Genomic DNA, 22,521 nt, shown 5'->3' on the forward strand with positions numbered 1-22,521 from the left:
ATCTAAACAAGCTATTTTCAATTCAATAAAATTTATGAATCTCTTACTATGTACCAGGATAAGCACTGGGGATACAAATAATTAGAGTTAAAAAGAGCTAACCACTGAAACTACATTTTACTTAAAGGTATCATAGAAAATGAAATATCAGTACCTCCCATACAAACTTGATCTTTAAAGAATAAAGGAAAAATAGGAAAAAGGGGTGTAAGGAAGGAGAGGAAAGTTAGGGGGAATTATTTCATTATAATCAGGTCTGGCAAGTAGAAGTACATACAATATAGAATAGGAGTGGGGAGGAGTTGATACTTGCAACTCACTCTCATCTGAACTGGTCAAAGGAGGGGGAAAATATACATATATATGTATTGTGTATACATTTCACTCAATTCAGAAATAGGAGGAATAGATAAAGGGAGGGATTCTAAATAAGGATGTACAAAAACATTTTAAGCTCTTTTTGCGGTGACTTGGAATTGGAATGGTGGAAGTGGTGGAAGAATTGGAAACTAAGGAGGAGGGTGCCCATTAATTGAGGAATAGATGAACAAGTTATACTATATAAATGTGATGGAATAATATTGTGCTGTGAGAAATAATGAAGGGATAATTGAAAAATCTGGGAAGATTTGTATGAACTGATACAGAATAAAGTGAGCAAGGCCAAGAGAACAATACCAACGTCAATAATATTGGCAAGACAACAACTTTGAAAGATTTCTGAACTCTGCTCAGCATGATTCCAAAGGACTAATGAAAAAAAAATCACACTATCCACCTCCTTGTTTCTTTCTAGACAGACCCAGATTATGTAAAACATTAATATAACATAATATGATATATCTTTTAAACATAAACAATGTGGAAATTTGTTTTACTTAACTGTATATGAGCGGTTTTTTTTTTTTTTGTCTTTTTAAAATTGAGATCAGGAAATGGGAAAGAGAAAGGACAGATTTTTGCTAATTGAAAAAAATTAATTTAAAAATCAGAAAAAAGAAATATTAAATGTTACCTTCACAAGTATATATTTGACAGAAACAAATTCAAACAAGAAACAATAATAATTTCTGTTATATTCAGTTGGGAGGCTGATACTTAAGACTTATCTAAACAAGATATTTTCAATTCAGTAAAATTTGTGAATCTCTTACTATATGCCAGGATAAGCACTGAGGATATAAGAAAAAGATATTGCTTTCTTGAAAAAAGGTTATCAATCAATCTGTGGACAAAGACAACAAATAAAAGGAAGCTGAAAATATGGGTATGTATTGTCACCAGGGGGCATGATGTTCCATTACAGTTGAAACTAGAGGTACTGATAGAAAATGGATAGTTATTAGTAAAGTTCTGAGTCCTCTATAAAGGAAGACTTTGGGAAGTTTATTGCTCCACCCTCTAGTCCTCCAATCAGAGGGGAAAGGAAACCGAGGGATTGGAGAAGGTGTTATCTATTAAAAACAGAGTCAATCAGCTTGGTGATGAAATTACAGATGATCAGTTTATTGAAAGGGAGGGTTGATGTTCTATGGAGTGAAAATTTCTCCTCTAATTTGCATTCCCTGCCCCCTTATATAAATGAATCACTAACAAGATTACACAGCTTCTCCCAAAGGAGAGGAAAACAGAAGCTCTTGAACTCAGAGTGGTTTCCAAGCCTGGACATAATTAATCGTGGGATCATTTTTCATTTATCCACTTATGAACAGCAAAGAACACAAAAGAGGCATCCCCAAACTCAAAATCAAATGTACTGCCTAGCTCATCATCTCAAAATACAAGGTTCCTTCAGTGCTGAAACATACATGCTGGAAGCCACAGGTTTCAGTGTCACTAAATAGCATATTTTTGGCTAGCATAAGAAGGGTAGCTTTATGTATGTCATATTCAATCCTAACCCATACAGCTCTTACTGGTTCCTGGGAGGAGAGTGAATGCATACATAGATTTCCTCTCGATTTCCAGAAATACAGGTCTCTGCTGCATTTGAGTTTGTTCTCTGAACAGGAACTTTTACTGTATCTTGTCTGGAACCAGGCCACCATACCACTTCCTGGCCACTTCCAAACTACACTGCCCCATCATCTCTTTGGTTAGAGATGTGGTGGTTAGAGCATCAGCCCTGAAGTCAGGAGGACCCGAGTTCAAGTCTGACCTCAGACACTTAACACCTCTTACTTGTGTAACCCTGGGCAAATCACTTAACCCCAATTGCCTCAGCAAAAATAAAAGTAAAAATAAATAAAACATTCCCAGAGGTAGATGATAATAACTCCATTTTGTAGTTAAGGAAAATGAGGCAGGGTAACTTACTCAACATCACAAAGCTCACATGTGCGTCTCCAGGTCTCATTCACAAAGCCACGGAACTGCTTCTATAATAGTTAGTTTTAAATAGTGCCTACTATTGACTAGTAGATACTCTGTGAAAGTATTTTTTGAAAGTATTACTTCATTCTTTACTCCTCCCTTCTGCTTCTTCACATCCTCCTATCCTCCTCTTAAATCCTATCACTTACCCAATGTAATTTAACATTATATATCTATATCTATATGTGTGTGTGTATATATCTATAGTTATCTATTTAAATACTTATCTAGATATACAAAGACAAAAACACTTCCTGCCTTCAAGAAGTTTGAGGGGGATGAAGATACATGAACATACATAAAACAAATACAAAGTATATACATCATTAATACAAAATAATTTCATGGTAAAACACTAACAACTGGTGGGGGGGGGGGGATAAGGAAAGATCTAAAAGCACACCTGAGGTCATGCTTGAAGCTGGTGATCTAGAGAGGCAGAGATGTGGAGAAATAGCATTAGAGACAAAAGTAGGTGATAAAATGTAGAAAATGGGGGAAATAACTACATCAGCTAGATGAGTCCACAAATAAGAATATCGGGCCTGAAGTCAGGAAAACCTGAATTTAAATCCAGCCTTAGACATGTACGAGCTGTGTGATCCTGGGCAAGTCACTACCAGTTTTGTTTTAATCCATTGGAGAAATGACAAACCGTTTTGCCAAGAAAACACCATGGACAGTATAAATCACCAGTTCACTAAGAGTCAGACACATATTGTTAAATATCTGATTCTTCTTGACCTCTTTGATTTGGGGTTTCTTGGCAAAGCTACTGGAGTGATTTGCTATTTCCTTCTCCAGCTCATTTTACAAATGAGGAAATATGATTAAATGACTTGTCCAGGGTCACCCAGTCTAAAGTCACATTTGAACTCAGGTCTTCCTGATTCCAGATACTATACTTCATCCACTGTACCACCTAGCTATTCATAACAACATTACCTCTATGAAAATGCAAGGTCATCTCTGGCATTGAAAGTTCTTCAGAGTCTGATTCAAGTCAAATATATTTCACACTATTCCTATTTCACACTATTCCCCTACACTCTAAGGGAAAATGATCTAGTTGCTATTTCAATATACAACATTCCATATTCTGCCTCTGTATTTTTGTATATGTATCATGCCTGGGATGCTCTACCTTTGTCTCTGGAATCCCTAGTTCCCTTTGAAGGTTATCCCAAGTGCAATCTCTTACAGGATTTTCCTGTTCTCTTCTAAAAGTTAGTGCCTATCCTAAATTGTCTTCAACTTTTATATCTACTGTACTTAACTGTGTACCTACTGTTTTCTCCACTTCAATGCAAACTCCTAGAAGGAAATAACTGTTTTCTATTAGTCTTTGTATATCCTGGACCTAGCATAGCACCTGGCATATAGCTACACATAGATTTGCATAGATGCAAATGCTTTTTGAACATTATTGTAGCTAATGATAATGTAGCTAAATGATCAAATTTAGCCCCAAAGACAAAAAAAATGCACTCCTTCTCACTTCTTTTGCAAGTTAGAGAGCTATGGGTGTGAAATATTGCATATACTGACAGTCTTATTTGACAAATTGCTTAGTTTGCTAAACGACATATAGTACTTGTTCTTTTTTATCCTTTTTGTTACAAGTAATGGCTCTCTGAGAAGGGATATATTTGGAAATGAAAGACAAAAATAAAAGATGTCAATAGAAAAAAAATTAAAGCACAAAAACTGCAATGAAAAATAAATGCCCATTGAATTGAATTGAATTAACTCTTAGGTTTCAAACTTGAATGACTAGATGATGGTGTTCTCAATAGAAATAGGGAAGTGTTTAAGAGCATAAATTATCAGCACAATTAACATTAATGTTAGGATTAGATCATAGGTAGATTAGGAATCCCTGAGCAGATAGATGGTGAAATGGATAGAACAACAGCCTTATAGTCAGAAGGACTTCAGTTCAAATCCAGACTTACACACTTAACACTTTCTACCTGGGTGACTCTGGGTAAGCCTCAATTTCCTCGCCAAAAAAAAAAAATGATTATGAGTTTCATTTCAGTTATATTGAATTTTAAAATATTTTTTATTAAAGCTTTTCAAATATGCATGGGCAATTTTTCCAACATTGACCCTTGCATAATCTTTTGTTGCAAATTTTCCCCTTTTTCCACCCACCCCCTCCCTATCTGGCAGGTAGTCCAATACATGTTAAATATTGAAATTATTAGATCCAATATGTGTATACATATTTATATAGTTATCTGGTTGTGCAAGAAAAATCAGATCAAAAAGGAAGAAAAACTGAGAAAAAAAATGCAAGCAAATAACAACAGAGAGAGTAAGAATGCTATGTTGTGTTCCATCCTCTGTTCCCATGATTCTCTCTCTGAGTATAGATAGTTCTCTTCATCACTGCACAAGTGGAACTGGTTTGAATCATCTCAATGTTGAAGAGAGCCACATCCATCAGAATTGATCATCATATAATTTTGTCCTTGTCATGTATAATGATCATTCTGCTCATTTCACTTAGCATCAGTTCATGTAGGTCTCTCCAAGCCTCTCTGAAATCATCCTGCTGGTCGTTTCTTACAAAACAATAATATTTCATAACATTCACATACCATAATTTATTCAACCATTCTTCAATTGATGGGCATCCACTCACTTTCCAATTTCTTGCCACTACAAAGAGGGCTTCCACAAATATTTTTGCACATGTGGGTCCCTTTCCCTCTCAAGATTTCTTTGGGATATAATCCCAGTAGAAACACTGCTGGATCAAAGGGTATGCACAGTTTGATAACTTTTTGAGCATAGTTCCAAATTGCTCTCCAAAATGGTTGGATGCGTTCACAATTCCACCAACAATGTATCAGTGTCCCAGTTTTCCCACATCCCCTCCAACATTGGTCATTATTGTTTCCTGTCATCTTAGCCAATCTGACAGGTGTGTAGTGATATCTCAGAGTTATCTTAATTTGCATCTCTCTGATCAAGAGTGATCTGGAGCACCAGTTGTATTGAATTTCAGATGCTTTTGAGACATCCATGTAGAGATGTCCAGAAGACAGTAAATTGGGTTGGAGTTCAAGAGAGAGATTGGGGTTGGATATGTAGTTTTGTGATTTATCTGTGTAGAGATAACTGTGTAGAGGATTTATGGAAATTCACCAAGAAATAGACGATAGAATAGAAAGGGAATTCAGTCTAGAACACCTAAACTTAAGGGTAGAAGTGGGCAATGGTCCAAGAAAGGAGACTGAGAAAATAAACTAAGAGAACAAAAAGATTCCAGTATGACAGAAGCCAGTGTTAGTAATGTCAAAAGTTTCAGAACATTAAAGTATAATAAAGCTGAGTAAAGGCCATTGGATTTAGTACTAATTTCAGTAGAGTACTATGGTTAGAAGTTGAGTTGTAAAGAATTGAAGAGTGAATGGGAGGTGAGTAAATGGAGACAATGGAACATAAATGGCGAATTCTAGATATTTGACTGTGAAAAGAAAATAAAAAGATAGTTTAAGGAGAAGTCAGGATCAAGCAAAGATTTAAAGATAGAGACAAACATTTGTAAACAGGGAATTGAATATGAGAAAGAATAATCAAGGAAAAGTGGAGAGAGAGACAATTCCAGAAGAAAGGAACTCATTCCAGAGCCCAAGTAGAATGGGTAGCCTTGGCAAGAAATGCCACCTTTTTGTCAAAAAATGGAACAATCACATATCACATAAGATTTTTTGAGGTACAGAATAACCAGTTTGTGACATTGATTCTGAAAAGAAAAAACCATAGCAATGTAAAAGTTTGGTTGAGATTTGCCAGTTGCAGTTAAATTAAGCACATTTGTGTAACTTTCTCCAGAGACATTTCAGCAGCACAGGAATATCAGTGGAGAAAGAATGTTGTTGATTGGGGAAACCTAAGCTTGGAGGTCTGGCAATATAGAATTGACAAAATAACAAAGTATTTAATGGTAACTGAATTAGTCAACTCACTGTAAAAACTAAAAGAGCAGTCAAGTCAAAAGCAATTATATTGGACTAGAAAAACAAGGAGGTGGGAGTAACTGGATTTAAAGGTGAGAATGAGTAAGTTTAATAATGGAGTAGAGGGAGGGATGGGAGGATCAATGTTTATCATAAAAAAGAGAATTAAAAATCCTAGATCGTGAAGATAGCAGTTATGAGTGGTCACTATGTCTCACGTCTCAAGAGCATGAAAGAACACTGAATACCCTACAGAGGTCTCGTTGAAGAAGTCAAATTTCTTTTAGTTCCAGTTAAGTGTACAGCTGACTAACTCTGGGCTAAGGGAGTTTGTTAAGCAGTTCCTGAAGGTAAAAGAAATCACTAACTATGGAGTGGTAGGGCTGAATGAATCACAGGGATTGGGAACAGAAAAGCAGAACCTTCCATCGATAGGATGGATTAAGAAGAGTCTGTCGTCAGCAACCCATCCCAAACCTATTGGGTCCTGAGGGGTGATTGAGCATTCCGTAAAGGAAGCAAGGGACAGCTTCTCCGGTTGGTTACTCCAAACTGAGAGGCTGTAGGCAATGGATGCCAATTTCTGGAATGAATCCGGTTCCAACTAGCATGATTAATTTAGATAACTTGCAGTGCCTGGTTAACTTTCGTCAGCCAATTGAACATGGTTCTTGTGCATTGTTACTCTAGTTCGAAGGAGTTGGGGAGAGGTGTTAGAAGGGAAAGGGAAACATTATCCTATAGCTAGAGCTTCCGTGGTAGGACATTCATTTTTCTTGTCCTTAAATACCTCGAGCTCTCGTCTTCCAGGATGCACCGCACCGACTCTTAAGCTCCACCCCAAGGTTCCCCGCACCTGTTTCACTGTCCCAATCTCCTTTCTCTCCGTTTCTCTGGCACAGCTTTCAATGATTAGTCCCTGGCCCGGTTTAGAACGTGCACCCTCCCTCACGCATCCCACCCCCGACTCCAAGGAGACAGCGAAGAGGTGCCCGGGCGAGAGTGATGGCTGGGGAATGTGGACAACGACCAGGGGTCTGAAACTGGGAGGGATGGACCCGAGAGACCCCAGACCTAGTGAATACGTCGGAGGCGCGACTGTGTAGGACGCTGCGTGACTTCAGGAACCAGGACTCCGCAAACACACAGAACAGAAGTGGCAGCTTCTCCTCTCTCCTCTGTAGCTAGGGGTAACGGAGGAACTCGCGGAGCCCCGCCCCTCTCTGGGCCGGCAGGTGGCAGTTGGGGTATGACAGGTCGGTTTGATTTCCCGCGGCGGGTGGAAAGGGATGGAGGGGGGAAGGAAAAGGAGGGGGCGAAAGGAGGGGGAGGGGAGAAGAGAACTTACCAGCCAATGAACCCGACTCACTAAGTCACGTGGCCAAGTTCGGTGGGCGGGGCCAAGGCGGGGATATAGTCCCAGGTGCTGGTGAACCAGGCACGTGCGAAGCCTGGGGGTGGGACTGCTCTGGACTAGCGCGTGGGCTGGACTTGTTGGTCCTGTATTGGCTGGGGGGCGGGGAAGAGGGTATCTTCCCGGAGCCTCCCCACACACCTCAGATTGGGCTTGGCCGGCGGCAGCGGCGAGGAGCGGGGAGGGGGCGTGGTGCGAGGGAGAGGCTCGGGGCGCGAGGACCTGGCGGGGAGGCGGGGCGCTAGCGGGCCGGGCGAGAGAGGGAGCGCGCGGGCGGGGGGGAGGGGTCGGGGCGGCGGCGGAGGAGGCGGAGGAGGAGGCGGCGGCAACGGAGGCGGCGGGGGCCGGTACCGGACCCGGCGGGATGAGCGAGGCGGAGACGGCGGCAGCTGCCCCGGCGGTGGATGCGGCGGGGGTCGGGGTGGTGTCGCCCGGGGGTGACCTGCAGAAATCCGGCGTTGGCGGTGGTGGGATGGGAGGGGGAGTGGGAGCCGCCCCCGCCCCGCCCCCCGCCGGGATCCCCGCAGCTCCGGGCCCCGCAGCCCCAGGCGCCCCGACGACTGCAGCCCCGGGGACCCCCGCACCCCCCGCCCGGAGCCAGGCGGACAAACCGGTGCTGGGTGAGGGGGCCAGGTCTAGGGGCCTGACACCTGAGGGGGCCTTGGGAGGAAGGTCTGGTTGAATAGGTAGTGCTGAGGGTGCAGGTGAATGAGAGGCCAAGATCTGGGAGAATAGGGAGCCAGGTGAGCCCAGGCAGGGAGGAAGGCGGAGTCCCACTGAAGGACTAGGGCGAGGCAGATCGACTTTGGAAGCGCTCGGGGACCTTGTCCCCTAGGTGGGGGGCTTTGGGGGGGAAATACAGCTATAGGACTGTGTGGGAGGTACCTTGGAATTGAATGTGGTGGAGCTCAGGACTTGTGGAGCTCGAGGTCGGGTTATTTGAAAGTTCAAAAATTAGAATTGGTTGGGAATAGATTAAGTACCCTGAAGCTAAACTGGTGTGGCTGTCCTCCTGAATAGGTTAGAAATGGGGGCTGGACTTTTGATGTGTGCTCAGAATTGATTGAGCCTAACTCCATCTCTCTTCCCCTGCCCTATTCTCCCTACTTGACCTCCCCCTGGCAGCAACCCAAGTTCTGGGCACTGTCAAATGGTTCAACGTCCGAAATGGTTATGGATTCATCAACAGGTACCTAAGGCAGGGAAGGGGTGGGAATGTCCTCCAAACTGGGCTGTGTGGTTGGAGGATCCATAACTTCATCCAGACCCTTTATTGAGGCACATGGTTGCCCCGAATGTCCAGCTGAAGCTAGTTTGAACGTCTTTAACCACTGCACAAATACCACGCCCTTATATGGAAGATGAAGCTTTCGCTTAGCGGAGCCCAGTCTTTCCGGTTATATCCTACCGCCAAAGGTTAATTCTCTAGGAATCCACGGACTTGGCAGGGAGTCTGCCACACCCCCTTGGAATTGCCCAATTGCCCCTTTATTTGCCGTGCCTTGGGGGCAGGATAAGTGAGAGCTTTTCTTTTCTCCAAGCCCGCGGAGATCACCACCTTCCCTCAATTTCCTTTTGGAAGTGTTCCTTTTCCCCCTTTCCGTAGGAACGATTGACTCAATTCCAATTCTAAGGTACACCTTCCTACCTATCAGGCGTAAATATACCCTTTGAAATGCCAATTAAGACTGAATGTTAAATACAAAGAAAAGTCAAAAGTGAAGTCTTTCCCCAGTAGGCTCTCTGCCCAGTTTGTCTCTTGGGAAGACCCCAGGCAGCCTCTTAGTCTGACCTTTGCCAAACTCAGCTGCTTTAGAGCCTGAAAGGTCCAATCTTTGAGAGGGCCTTGGAGATAGAGAATAATAGGATTATGGCTAGAGTAGATAATGGATGAGTTGTTTCTACTTCCTCACTTAAATCTCCCTCCAACTTGTTCTCACCAGGATTTCCAGTCAAATTGGGAGTGTCCAGACCCTGGGGACTGGGATCCATCCACAGGTCTGGGGTCAGGGTCGGGGGGAAGGGGCCAGTGGCCTCTTGGTGAGGGTTCCTGGCTCCTTGTCTCCCCTCCCCAAACCTGTTCTGCATCTCCTGTTCCACCTCCCCCACTTTTCTCCCTCCTTTGGTAAGGAAGAAGGAAGGAGGTAGAGTGGAATTTTCCAACCACTTTGAAAGGGGGAGGAGGAACTACTTCACCCAGAACCACCCAGTTCTTGAGTTGCCCCTGAGGGTAGAAGGTGGGGCAGAAGCAAGCAGAGAGCTGTCCCATTTCTTGGGCACCTTGGCAGGTTCAAGGTGCCTTTGCCTGTTTGCCACAAGCCTGGTTTTCCCATCTGAGGTTTAGATTGGTGTCCTTCCTCTCTCTGGCCACACCTTGACTTGACTTTACCTCTCCCCACCTGGAGCCCCTGTCAGCTGCTGATACTCTTATAATGACTGCAGAGATCACACCTTCCAAGGTGGTTTCTTCCAAACTTAAAAAAAAAAAAAAATACACCACCAACCCCTTTGAGAAGCACTGGTTAATAAAATAACAACTAATTGGTCAGAAAGAGGAAAGTCAAATTGGGAATATGCCCTCAAAGCCTCAAACATCACTTCAGTCCCCTAATGATGACCCTTCCCATTTCACAGGAATGACACCAAGGAGGATGTCTTTGTCCACCAGGTAAGAGTCAGGCTTCTCAGGTAGGATCAGAAGATTCAAGGATTGTTTTTTTTTTTTTCTGAATGTTATTTAATGAACCTCTCTACTTGCTTAGTCTTAACTGGGAATCTGCTATGGCAACTTTAAAAAAACTATTACTATTGCCTCCAATCCCATTATGCCCCATCTGTGACAAGTACCTGAAATAACTATCATTAGTCATTTTTAAAGCATTAAAAGTGCTAACTTAAATAACTTACTAGAAATAATTGGTGGTATCTATTAATAGAGATAGGAACTGGGCCTGTGATTGAATTAGAATAGGGAACTCCCTCAATCCTTTTGGGTCAGTACCTTCTCCTACCTATCAGATTTGCTTAGAGTACCGAGAGATTAAGGGATTTACTTGCCCAGAATTAGAGAGGCTGGACTTGAGCTTTGGTCATCTTAATGTTTGAGTTCAACTTTTTACTATTCCATACTGCCTCGAATTAATATACATTAATAACATTAATATAGTATGAATTAGTTTATCAGGTTAGCTGCCATTTATCCAGAATATAATATTTTAATTGGGGAGAAAAATGATCTAAATAGGGTTGATAAATTTAGGGAATAGAAAGGACTCTTAAACTTTGTCTAAATGAATCTTGCCTAGGTTCTGTTGGCTGTGTCTTTTCCTCTTTTACTATCACATTTCCCTAATGGGAAATCTCTAAGTATGTCTGGGTGGGAAATACATTTGGACAGCAGGACACCAAAATCCCTAGTCATAATCTAAATCTTTGGCCTACTTTTTGCAAATCTTCCTTCTACCCATAGTTATATAGCTTATTGAGCATTAAGGCAATGGATATTTGATATTAATGGGTAAAAGGTGTGTCTTCCTGTCTTGTCCCAGCTCTTCTCACTGCTTTTTCCCCAACCAGACAGCCATTAAAAGAAACAACCCTCGGAAGTTTCTGCGCAGTGTTGGGGATGGGGAAACAGTGGAGTTTGATGTCGTGGAAGGAGAGAAGGTTTGGGGGATTCATGGAGGGGCAGGAGGACCTAGAAACCAGGAAGAATAAGGATTAAGGGAAGGGTAATCCTGGGCTTCAAAACCTCATGAGGTTATCATCTACCCTACTTTTTTGGCCCTTCTTCCCAGCTAGAAGGTATGGGGGCCTCAATCTTACTATTTCCAATCAAGAGTTGGGATGTTAAGAGAAATTCTAAATTAATTTTAGTCACCTCTGATACTAGCCCTAAGATAAGTCAGTGATGTGTTCTGAGTGGATCATGTAGGGTGGGCAGGGGGGAGTTGGAGTTGGGAAAGAGTTCTGATTTTTTCCATCCCAGGGTGCAGAAGCTGCTAATGTGACTGGTCCAGGGGGGGTACCAGTGAAGGGCAGTCGCTATGCTCCCAACCGACGCCGTTTTCGTAGATTTATTCCCCGGCCACGCCCTGCTGCACCCCCACCCCTGGTGGCAGAGGCCCCTACAGGGGTAGCAGAGCCAGGTAGTGAAGGGGAACGTGCTGAGGATCCTAGTCAGCGACCTCGACGACGACGCCCACCCCCCTTCTTTTACCGACGACGTTTTGTCAGGGGCCCTAGGCCCTCCAACCAGCAGCAGCCTATGGAGGTGAGAGAAGGTTTAGATTGCTAGGTATCCTAAATCACAAAAGCCTAGGAAGAGATAATTAAGTTTCGATGGCCCCAAGAGAAAAGTAAGATATTGAATCATAGTTTTGAACTAGAAGAGAACAAGTTCTATTCCCAATGATTTTCCTAGGGTCACACAGCTAGTATCTCAGGCAAAATTTGAGCTCAGGATTTCTGACCTGAGTCCAGCTTATTATCTAGTAAGCTACTTAGACACCTAGAAAGAAGAGTGTGATGAGCAGAGGTGGATAGAAGTTGATGGTTAGGTCTTTGTGGAAATTTGCGTCAAATCAGGCCAAGCCAAGTACATTCTAGGAAGTGGAACCTTTATACATTTTGAACATTCACAAACTCCAGTTTTACATATCTTCAGGGAACAGATGGGGTAGAGCCCAAAGACCCAGCCCCCTTAGAAGGGGATCAGCAGCAGGGAGATGAACGGGCACCTCCACCCAGATTCCGACCCAGATATCGAAGGTAAGCATATCTTCCCTCTCCTAGCTATTATCTAAAGATTGATTTGCACATATCAGTGTGTTTTCTTTTCTACAATTACTATTAGTTTTCTTGAGAATAGACATTGAGCTCTAAGAAAAGCAATAGAGCTTAGGGGGAGGAAATTAAAGGGCAGCATGCCTAGCTTCTAAGAGTACAGGATTTTTAGGCACTAGAAACCTAGCTCTGAAGAGATTGGAGAGGAAGGAGCCAAAATTGTAGACCTGGGCTTATATAAGGCTTGTGATTTATTAGCAGTTGTAGTTTTTTGCAGAGAGCTAAAGTAGAGTGAGGCAAGTAGGAAGGATATCTAATCTTGACCCAATTGTTTATCTCCCCAACACCCAGGCCTTTCCGTCCTCGGCCTCCACAGCAGCCCACCACAGAAGGTGGTGATGGAGAGACCAAACCCAGCCAGGGTCCCACAGATGGCTCCAGGCCTGAGCCCCAGCGCCCAAGAAATCGGCCTTACTTTCAACGTAGGAGGCAACAGCCTCCGGGTCCCCGGCAGACTGCAGCCCCTGAGGTAAGAGCTAAGGAAAATTAATCTATGTGTGGGGATAGTGATTATGAAGATGAGAAAGCTGAAACCAGTCTTTTCTGTGTCCTTTTCCATGCAGGCTGATAACAAAGAGCCAGTACCCCCGGGCCCACCCCCAGCAGGTGCCCCTACCCATCAGGAGACCCCAGTGGAGGCAGTCAAGCCCATCCCACCTCCTGCGGACACACCTTCCCAGCCCCGCTTGGAGCCACAGCACCAGCTTGTGGATGTGAATTCCAAGGGGTGGTAGGGGGGAGGATTGGGAGAGATAGGTAAACTTGGACAAGGGGGAATAGAGAACAGGTAAGAATTGATTGTGGTTAGGTATTTTAGTTATATATAGACTTCTCACTTCTAACCTTTTATCTTCAGACCTCAACCCCTATAACCAGTGGGGACTCCCCTACCACCTTACTGGAGTGATTCCAACTAGGGGGACAACTAGAGCAGCTATCTGGTTGAGTATCCCTATGGCTTGAAGCCATATTGAAAAACAAGGGTTCGGGGTAGGGAAGTAGCAAATAGTATTTTCAAATATTTTTTAACTCCTTCCTTTTTCTCTTCATTTTTTTTTTTCTTTAGGTATCTGCCGACTTTTTCCAACTGCTCCTTCCCTGTCTCCCTCCCCCCCTCCAAAAAAATCCATGACATTGAAACAGCGGCCTTCACCCTGTCCCCTCCTTCCCAGGACCCAGGAGGGTAGAACAACTTTTTAATTTGGTTCAAACCCCCCACCCCCACCCCCAAGGGTGGAAGGAAGGGAGTACATCCTTTGTCCACTGGAGCCAGATCTCCCTTCCCCCCCACCCCAGTTTATTTTTTGGGTCTTCTCCCTCCCCCTCCCCAAACTCTGAAGCCATTTGGTGAAATGTCATGTGCCACCTGAGCCTCCAGTAAAAAAAAAAAAATTTGCACAGCTGTCCATGTTTCTGCCTCTACTCTGTTCTCATGACCAGAAGCTAAGGTGTTATGAGTTAGTATGCGTGATCAAAGAATTTAGGAATATTGGTCCAGGTGGTGATCTTGGTGGATATGCAAGCTATTGCTTTGGATGCTAGAGCATACCCCAGGACCAAAGGAAGTCTTGTGAGAGTAGGAAATAGGCTGAGTTAGGTATTAAAGGAACAGACAGGAAAAGAGGATGGGGCAGATGCTAACAGATGTCTGACATTTGTCTCAGAACTGAGAAGCCAGCTCCAATTCTGCATCCCTTGAAAAAAGTAGCACACTTGCCTTTTATATAGTGACCTTTATATATATAAATATATATACGTATATATATATATATATTTATACACACACACACACACACACACATATATATAATCTTTTTTTTTCTTTCTACACAAACATATAAAAATGTTCTAAGGCTCCAATCAGCCTTATTACACCAACAGAAGCCTCCATGCTGGTTTTTTTTTTTGGTTTTTTTTTTTATCAGGAGCTCAAAGGGCTACCTTGTACAAAATTCATTTCAGGGTGAGAATGAGTTTGGTGGGAGACAATGCCCCACCTTAAGGCTCTTTAAGTGGGAATCCATAAAAGAAAGACTTACTGGCATATTTGTGATAATACTACCCAAAAGCCAGAATGAAGAGTTTTCCCTAGAATGTTGACTACCACGTGCAGTCTCCCCAAAAGATAACAAAAGGAGGTATACTAGAGCAATCCCCTACTATGTGCGCAATTTAACCAAAGGTCAGGAGTAAGGGAAGGAAAATAATTTTCCTAATGTCCTCCCAGTCATGTGCAGTCTTCCCAAGGGAGAGAATGATGTGAAGGGGGAGGTATCATCCTTAGAGCTTCCCTTAACAGGTAGTGCACAGTCTTAACAAAAGAAAGAATGAAAAAGTAAAAGTACCTTCCCATGAGCTTTCTCAACATGAATACTTATGTATTTCCCCATTCAATGGGCTTACCACCCATATCTTTGACTTTGTCAGGTTGGATGTGAGGGGTAACCTCATAGGAAATCAAGATGCTAACTTAGGGAGCTAGGCCTTAGGCTTTTTCCTCTTTAGAAAGACAGGCTAATTATTTCCCACTTGGAAAAATTCTAGGGGATTTCTGGTACTCCCTCTTTTGTAGCAGAGGGAATAGAAATCTCAGGTTAGAAATAAGGGGAGAGAGGGATCAGGGAACCCTTGGGGGTAAGGAGGTTGGGGACATAGCCCTGCCTATATTTATACCCCAAGCCTTACCCATATAAATAATCCAAGAGTCACACTAAAGAGAATGGGTTTGGGGATGGTGGTGGTGGAGGAATTCAAGCCATATATATTAGCCCCCAGTACCACCAGACCTAAGATATTCCTTCCTGTCCTTGTGGGGATTCGAAAGGGGAACTTAAAGTGCTGCAGAGAAGAGGAGAGTTCAATTAAGGGAGAAGGGGGAAAGGTGTACTTCCACCTTTCCTCTCAGTCATTCTCATCTGGTCCCAGGTATTCAAGTTCTGTGCTGGGCTTCACTTCCTGTTCCAGCAATGATGGGGTCCGTCGGAAGGCTGCAGATATCTGGTCAAATGTTCGGCCCCGTGTTTCTGGCACCTTCAAGTAGGTGAATAAAAAGAAGCCAAGCAGGAGGACAGCAAAGAGGAGGAAGACATAAGGGCCACTGGCATCCTAGAGCAAAGGTAAGAAGTAGCTAGCTTAGGAGAATAGTGGTCACAATCCACAGGACTACAAGGATCAGATAGGGTGGTGGTCCTAACAGTTTGTAAGGTTTGGGAAGGAGGGTTGATATGGACTGTTAAACAATAAAATAGTAGGGAGGAGAGTAGGACTGAATTAAGAGCAAAGATACATTGTTTATTTAAATACATTTAATTCAAAGAATAATTACTCATAAAAATTGCATTTCTTCTTGACTTGGCTTTTTCTGAGCACTGCCCTAGTCTGGGAATTTCTCTCCGCTATGCCACTAGGCTGAAAAAATCCTTGAACAACATTGGAAGCATTCAGGTAAAAACTGGTTGACTAGTTATTATGTAGGTTGTAGAGAGGATTCTTGTTGAGGTATTAGTTGGACAGATAGTCTATAAGGCTTTTCTCAACTCTGATATTCTACAAATAGGAAGCCGAGAAAGGAAAACACACACTCACACAACACATATCCACACACCTACACCCACACACAGAGCTATATATATATATATATATACACAGAGCTATATATATATATATTACTCTGTGTGTGTCTTTCCCATCAGTTAGGCCTTGAATTTTTATGTATATGGTGGTAGCAGGGAAGTGAAGAGAACAGAAATGGAAAGTAAGAGGTTAGAGTATCTCTTCCTATACTACAGTTAATGATCTGATGGGAAAATTTCTACCTGAAATTCACCTGTGGGGTATGGTATGTATGTAAGTTGGGGAAAGAAAAAAAGACTTACCGCAATGTATTGGAAGCTCATACCCACAATGAAATTGCACGTCCAATTGGAGAAGCCAGCCAAAGCCATGGCAGCTGGTCGAGGTCCCTGACTAAAGAGTTCAGCCACAATGAACCATGGGATAGGACCTGGACCAATCTCAAAGAAAGCCACAAAGCCAAAGATGGCTATCATACTGGCATAGCTCATGGCAGGAACCCGTTCCTGAATAACAAGGGTAACAGAGATAGTCAGTTTACATTTCATGCTTTTCTAAAAAGTCAGAAGTTCCTTGGATCCTCTAGGGAATTATAATTCCAAATGCTATCCCAATGAGGACTGAGGGGAATACAAGTTATAGCAACATCTGGGGCAGCCAGTTCCCTCAATACCTAGCAAGTCTCCTAAGGGCATCTGAAGATCATAATTTGGCTCCTGGGGGGTGCACAAGGACTCTGCACCCAAATAGTTCCTGGAAGACTCTGGTGTCTAGGAAGTATGAAAGCTTCAGAAGTTCTAAGAACTGTAATTCAGACTTTCCTCAAAACTCCTAATCCCAGGTAAAAATGATAAATGCAAATAACCAAGAAATATAACTGTCTTGGAGAGGCTAAGGAAAGCACTGGAATTGAGGGAATGATGACATCCTGTTTCTGGGACCATGGAGATTGTTTTAGAAATAGCATTGCTATCCACCCTCTCCCCCTCCTTTGGGATCAAAGCTTCATGGGCATTTCTTAAGTATGGTGACTCTCCCCAGAAGTGGACATTGGCTTTTCTCCACCCCTCCCCCAACCTAACCCAAGGTCATCACCAGCAAGAGAAGAGCCACAGTCATCAAAATAGCACATCCACACATTCCAGCCAGGCCCAAGAGATGTAATGTCCGACGTCCAGCCCGTTCCACTAGAAATACCTGGGGAGGGAAAAGCAAGAGGCCTTAAGATTAGGTCCCTGAGTAGAAGCAAAATGGGGGAAGAGCTGAAAGATAAAGGAAAGAAGATCCAGGTGAGAAAATGGAAAAAGAGGGAGCTCCTCTCAAATTCTACACTGGTATACCCTAGAGAGGTGGGCTCAAGGTCAAAAGATAACCTCTACCTGGATCCCACATCAGTGCAATTACCGAGACCAAAGTGAAAGCTGTGTTGACCACGCCTGCTCCAATGGTAGCATATGCTGGCTGTCCTACTCCTGCTGATTCGAAAATGCTAGTTGAATAGTAGAAAACCTGGGTAAGAAGGAAATGAAAAATGAGAAAGCTCTCCTGACCAGCTTATATTGTCCTAGTTTTCTGATCCCTCTATGTAATGTATGTCTGCAATTCCTTTAATAATTTTTTCCCTTAATACAGATACACAAATACATAACCCTCCTTATTCCCACTCCTAAAGTCTTTCTATCCAAAAATGTTAGCTACTCTAACCATCCCTATTCCTCTTTCAAATCTTAAGTATTTTTTTAAACCTAATCCCAAATGCCTCCAACTCTAATACTGATCCTAAATGCCTCCTACTCTAATCCCAAATGAAATTCCAATCCTAATCCTAAATTCCAACTCTAACCCTAGTCTACTAGCATGATCTGCTACTCCCTCTCAAATCCTGTTCCTCCACATCTTTATTCCTTCACCTTTCTGTCCCCAGCCCAATCCTTACAGCATTGATCCCTGACAGCTGCTGGCTGAGTTGCAGCACAATGGCAATGACCAAAGGCTGTCGATGGGTTCGGCTGTGGAGAAGCTGGAGCAAGGAAAGGGGCTGCTCCCGTTCCAGCTGGCGTTTCTCCTCCTTCAGCTCTGCTAGTGCTCCAGATACATCTGCCCATCCAGTCAGTTGCTTCAGACCTAGGCAGGGGAAAGAGGAGTCAGGATTAGAGGAGAAATGCATGGGTCCTTAGCAAAAGCAGGGATCTAGAAAAAAGAGAAGACTGGTGTAGAGAAACTTGAATAAGATCCTGAGGGAAAACAGTCTGGCTGGGTAGGGTTTAGATATTTGGTTCCCTTTGTCACTGGAAAGAGGAAGTGTCTTACTTTTTCTGGCAGGGCCTTCAAGGTTACGAATGATATAAAGGTATCGGGGACTCTCTGGGCAGAAGGGCAATAATATAAGTTGAAGGAGGGCAGGAAGTACAGTCACGCTCATCAGCAGTGGCCACAGCTTCTCTGTTCCCAGCATGGAATCCAAACCTAGTACCTGGCAGAGGAGGGGGAAAAAAAAAAGAGAGAATGTGAGATAAAACTTATTGTTCCTTCCCCTTTCCTATACCCTTAAAAGCACTTCTTTTTTCCTGGTTCTGTCCTTCCATCTCCCTGGGACCTTCCTTTTTTTCTATATTTCAATCCCCCAGTAAGTACAAAGAACAAAAATTGCATACCTGGGCAACCAGGATGCCAATGACTATGGCTAGCTGATTGAGGGTTCCTAAAGCACCCCGAAGGTGAGTGGGCGCAATCTCCCCCACATACATAGGGACCAGTCCTGATGTCAGCCCTAATGAGGCAGGAGAAAGGTCATAAGAGATCGAAAATTCCATATTCACCATGCCCATACCTCTAACTTCGGTTGGGAGGGCAGGCAGAATATGTTATTCAAATTCCCCTAAATGAAGGGAGGTTTTTGGCGGATACCTGAATAGGCGCCAATGAGAAATCGTCCAAGGATGAGCATCTCATAAGAAGCAGCTGCCTTGGCCAAGCCCATGAGTGCTCCTCCCAGAAGAGCCACACTGTTATTGACTATCATAGCACGCTTCCTATAGGTGCCAGACATAGAAACACCAAAGAGATTTGAGATGGGAAAAGTAAAGGAGTGGTGGAAATTGCCCATGCTGTGATCTCCTCCCCATTCTCACACTCCCTTTAGCCTCTGGTACCTGCCCAACCACTGGGAGATGATGCCAAGAAGGAAGGAAGAGATCATGCCACCCACAGAGAAGATGGCAACTGAGAGAGCCCAGAGGGTAGTGAGAGTGCCCGGAGGGATGGATCTGGGGGCTTCCGGACCTTGACGGGACAGCCATGTTTCATTGTAACTCTGTTCAATCACCTGAAGGGAAGACAGTAAGCACTGGTAAATTCCCTTCAGAATCTCCACTCTTACCCCTGTCCTTTAAGAGAGAATCTAATTTCTTTTAGCTTCAGGAAATTCTCTTCTCTGAATGAATGGTCCTCTGTTCTAATTCGTCTCCAAAAGGGATCTTTTTTCCTTCCAAACCTTTCAGGATAGTATTCAGCCATCTAAAACCTCCTACTCTTCCCTATGGGATCCAGGTAGATCTCTTCAACCCCCTGTCAGTGCCATAATATTCAGTCCCCTCACCTTCTGTGGAGCATTGATAACCCCAATATTGTAGCCAAACTGGAGGGAGCCAAGCACAGCAGAGAATACGGCAAGAATCAGGGTTCCTGTGACCCGCTGTCTCGGAGGATCCCCCTCCTAGATAGTGAACAGGAAAGGAAACATCAAGGATCCAAAATTCTGAGCTAACCATTTTTAAGCTTTTACTCTTCCATCCCCAGATCCATCACTGGGGCAGTGAATGAAGTCAAAAATTAGGAATCTAATATTAGGACCATATTAGGAATCTAATTCAGATCCCAGTGTAAACAGGAGGAACAAATGGAATCTACCCACCCCCACACATATGGGAACACAGAAATTCACTCTAGCCTTGAAGAAAGCCTCTCCCCACTCCCATTCCCACACCCAAGAAAAAGGCTAGGCAAATGAATTCTTGGCCAGGATAAATTCCTTTTCCAAATCTTGGTGCCTTGTGCCCTCTCATTTCTTTGCTACCCTCTCAGTAATTTATCCAAGTATAACTTACAGATCTTTTCTATTGAAGAGGACAGTTCTAATATGGTCATCTAGATCATTAAAATAAGACTTAAAAGATTTTCAGCTAAGTCCTCTTGGAGTCCTCCCCCCACCCCCATTCAATGTCAGAGATTTATTTGCTGGGGGTGGGGAGAGAGGGTACCCAGAGGAGTCAGGAGGAAAAGTGGTGGTGAGGGCGAGGGTGGAGGTTGGCAGGATAGATGCTGGCAGCACAGATTGTCTCTCCAGTAGAAACCTGAGCTGGAGGCTGGGGGGAGGGGGGCGCCTTATGACACTCCTCCTTCTCCCTCCCCCTCCCTAACTGTGGAGCCAAAGGGAAAGTTCAGAGACCTGGAGAGAAGCCAGGTTGTGGTATGTGTATGTGTGCTGGGGGTGGGGGCGAAGAGGGATAGGGACTCATATGGAGCAACTAGCCAAGAGGAACAGGACAGGGCAATCAAAACTCAGATACCCTAAGAGCCTAGATGTCTAGGTCTCCCATACTCAAACGACTCAGAATATGCAATGCCAGGCAGTGACCCTGCATATTCTTCTCTAATTCCCCTTCCCCCAACATCTGATGGGGACATGAGTTCAGACAGTGGTATCAATCACACCAAGGAAGTTGACTTAGAGACACAAAGAAACGCACTGATGATTCAGTTATTTCTTTTTCTAACAAGTTATTCTTGTTACTATACCTTATATGTTCTATACCCCAAGAGGAGTCCTATATCCCAACATTTGAGACTTGAGGACTTCCTATAAGATACCTTCCCCTATCCTGCCTCCTACATTTGGTTTTTGACAAATGCCGACTCAACCTCTCCCTTCGAATCTCTATTCACAGCGGTAAAGACCTAAAGTCTCATGATTACTCAGCCATAGTATAAATAACTAGAAGCCCCTAATCGCGCTTTCCTCCCTTCTCCCCGCCCCCAATCCAGTATCACCCCCTACTCACCACAGTCTCAGAACCTGTAGAGCCTGCGCAGGAGTTTCACCGCACTCCAACCCCGTTAGGAAAAGGGGGAACCTAGAGAGAATCCCTTACAGCCCAATTCCCAGAAAACCAGTTTTCCCTACCTCGGACCAGATCTGCTGAAACCCCGACGGCATCTCTGTGACGAAGAGGGGAAAAACTTGGAGGTGGGGTGAGGGTCTACGAATACCAAAAAAGAATTGGAAACAGAACAGAGTCCGGGGAAGAAGTTGGTTGAACTTGAGAATCGGGAGCCAAAGGATGACTGGAGATAGACTGACTGGTGGGAAATAGGAAAAAGGAATTGGCGAAAATTGAAAGAAGGGAATTGGGGAAATGAGAAAAGGAAAGGTGAATGGGAGTACTGGGAGGAGAACCCAAAGTAGAGGAGCTGGAAAGGAGCAGAAGGAACGCGTATCCTACCCAGACACGGGAGAGACCCGGCGAATCCCCTCCCACCCACACACACCCCACACCTAATCCGAGAGTCCCCATCCCCTCCAACAAACCACACCCCTATACACATGAGCCACACCTTCTCGCAATACCCATTGGCTAAGATCCCATACTCCCCCCAAAGTCACGCTCTTCCCTGGAGGCCCAAAGAAACCCCGCCTTCCTCAAGAATGCCCAAGGGGAGGAGCTTGGGGAAAGTCAAGAGCCACTAAAGTGAAGGGCGCTCAATGCTATGTCTCTTAGGTACGGGCCTTGCGGTCAGTTCAGGGAGACACACCCCCTCAGCTTCAGTCTTCCCCTTCTCACAGAAAGACCCAAAGTAATTGGGAGAAAACAGTCCCAGAGAAGGAAGAATCATGGGACTCGTCTTCTACCTCCACTCCTCCAAGTCCCCGCCACCCCCTGCTAGTGTGCTGGCTGGGGAAATGTACAAAGGGTGGAGAGTAGCACCCTCGTATGGGTTTTTGAAGGGAAAGGGCATAAGTAGATGAAGTCCTCCCCTACAACTGTGTCCTGGGTTGGATGGCCAGAACGGGGCGGGACAGAAAATGACGCGTGCTGGGGCGGGATCCTGGGTGCAGGGGTGGAGTGGCAATGGCCTGAAGTAACCCACACGGGATATATTTTTAGCTCCTGTCTTTGGAGCAGTCAAATGTCAGGTCCCGAGTGTAACCCCTCGTCCCAAGTCTTGGAGGTGGCCAGGGTAGCGGGAATTTAAAGAGCCGTCACTGCTGCATGCTTCTCAAAGGAAGGAGGGGTTGAAGGGATATTAGCTCTTTCTCCGTTAATACAAGAGTTAGTCAGCCAGCCA

The 22,521-nt window shown here is 44.1% G+C and overlaps 2 protein-coding genes across 3 annotated transcripts; one reads left to right on the plus strand and one right to left on the minus strand.

The window, feature by feature from the left end:
• The first annotated feature begins 8,107 nt into the window (after nt 1-8,107).
• On the plus strand, nt 8,108-14,006 carry YBX2 (Y-box binding protein 2). Of its 2 annotated transcripts, none has more exons than XM_051995860.1 (10): nt 8,108-8,378; nt 8,884-8,947; nt 10,393-10,426; nt 11,335-11,424; nt 11,747-12,031; nt 12,425-12,528; nt 12,895-13,072; nt 13,167-13,316; nt 13,460-13,544; nt 13,670-14,006. In XM_051995860.1, the coding sequence occupies exons 1-9, from the start codon at nt 8,123-8,125 to the stop codon at nt 13,508-13,510; spliced, it is 1,212 nt and encodes a 403-aa protein (XP_051851820.1). In that variant the 5' UTR covers nt 8,108-8,122; the 3' UTR covers nt 13,511-13,544; nt 13,670-14,006. The 2 variants fall into 2 exon arrangements, with proteins under 2 accessions (XP_051851820.1, XP_051851822.1); XM_051995862.1 differs by having other exon boundaries at nt 13,167-13,310.
• Nucleotides 14,007-14,404: 398 nt separating this feature from the next.
• Nucleotides 14,405-21,726, minus strand: SLC2A4 (solute carrier family 2 member 4). The gene is made up of 11 exons (XM_051995859.1): nt 21,359-21,726; nt 19,775-19,891; nt 19,329-19,501; nt 19,084-19,208; nt 18,831-18,946; nt 18,487-18,649; nt 18,113-18,300; nt 17,581-17,685; nt 17,272-17,373; nt 16,479-16,682; nt 14,405-15,708 (listed from the first exon to the last, which is right to left on the minus strand). The coding sequence occupies exons 1-11, from the start codon at nt 21,389-21,391 to the stop codon at nt 15,505-15,507; spliced, it is 1,530 nt and encodes a 509-aa protein (XP_051851819.1). The 5' UTR covers nt 21,392-21,726; the 3' UTR covers nt 14,405-15,504.
• Between the last annotated feature and the right edge of the window lie 795 nt (nt 21,727-22,521).

The sequence above is a fragment of the Antechinus flavipes genome, chromosome 4, assembly GCF_016432865.1.
Source record: "Antechinus flavipes isolate AdamAnt ecotype Samford, QLD, Australia chromosome 4, AdamAnt_v2, whole genome shotgun sequence".
NCBI lineage: Eukaryota > Metazoa > Chordata > Mammalia > Dasyuromorphia > Dasyuridae > Antechinus > Antechinus flavipes.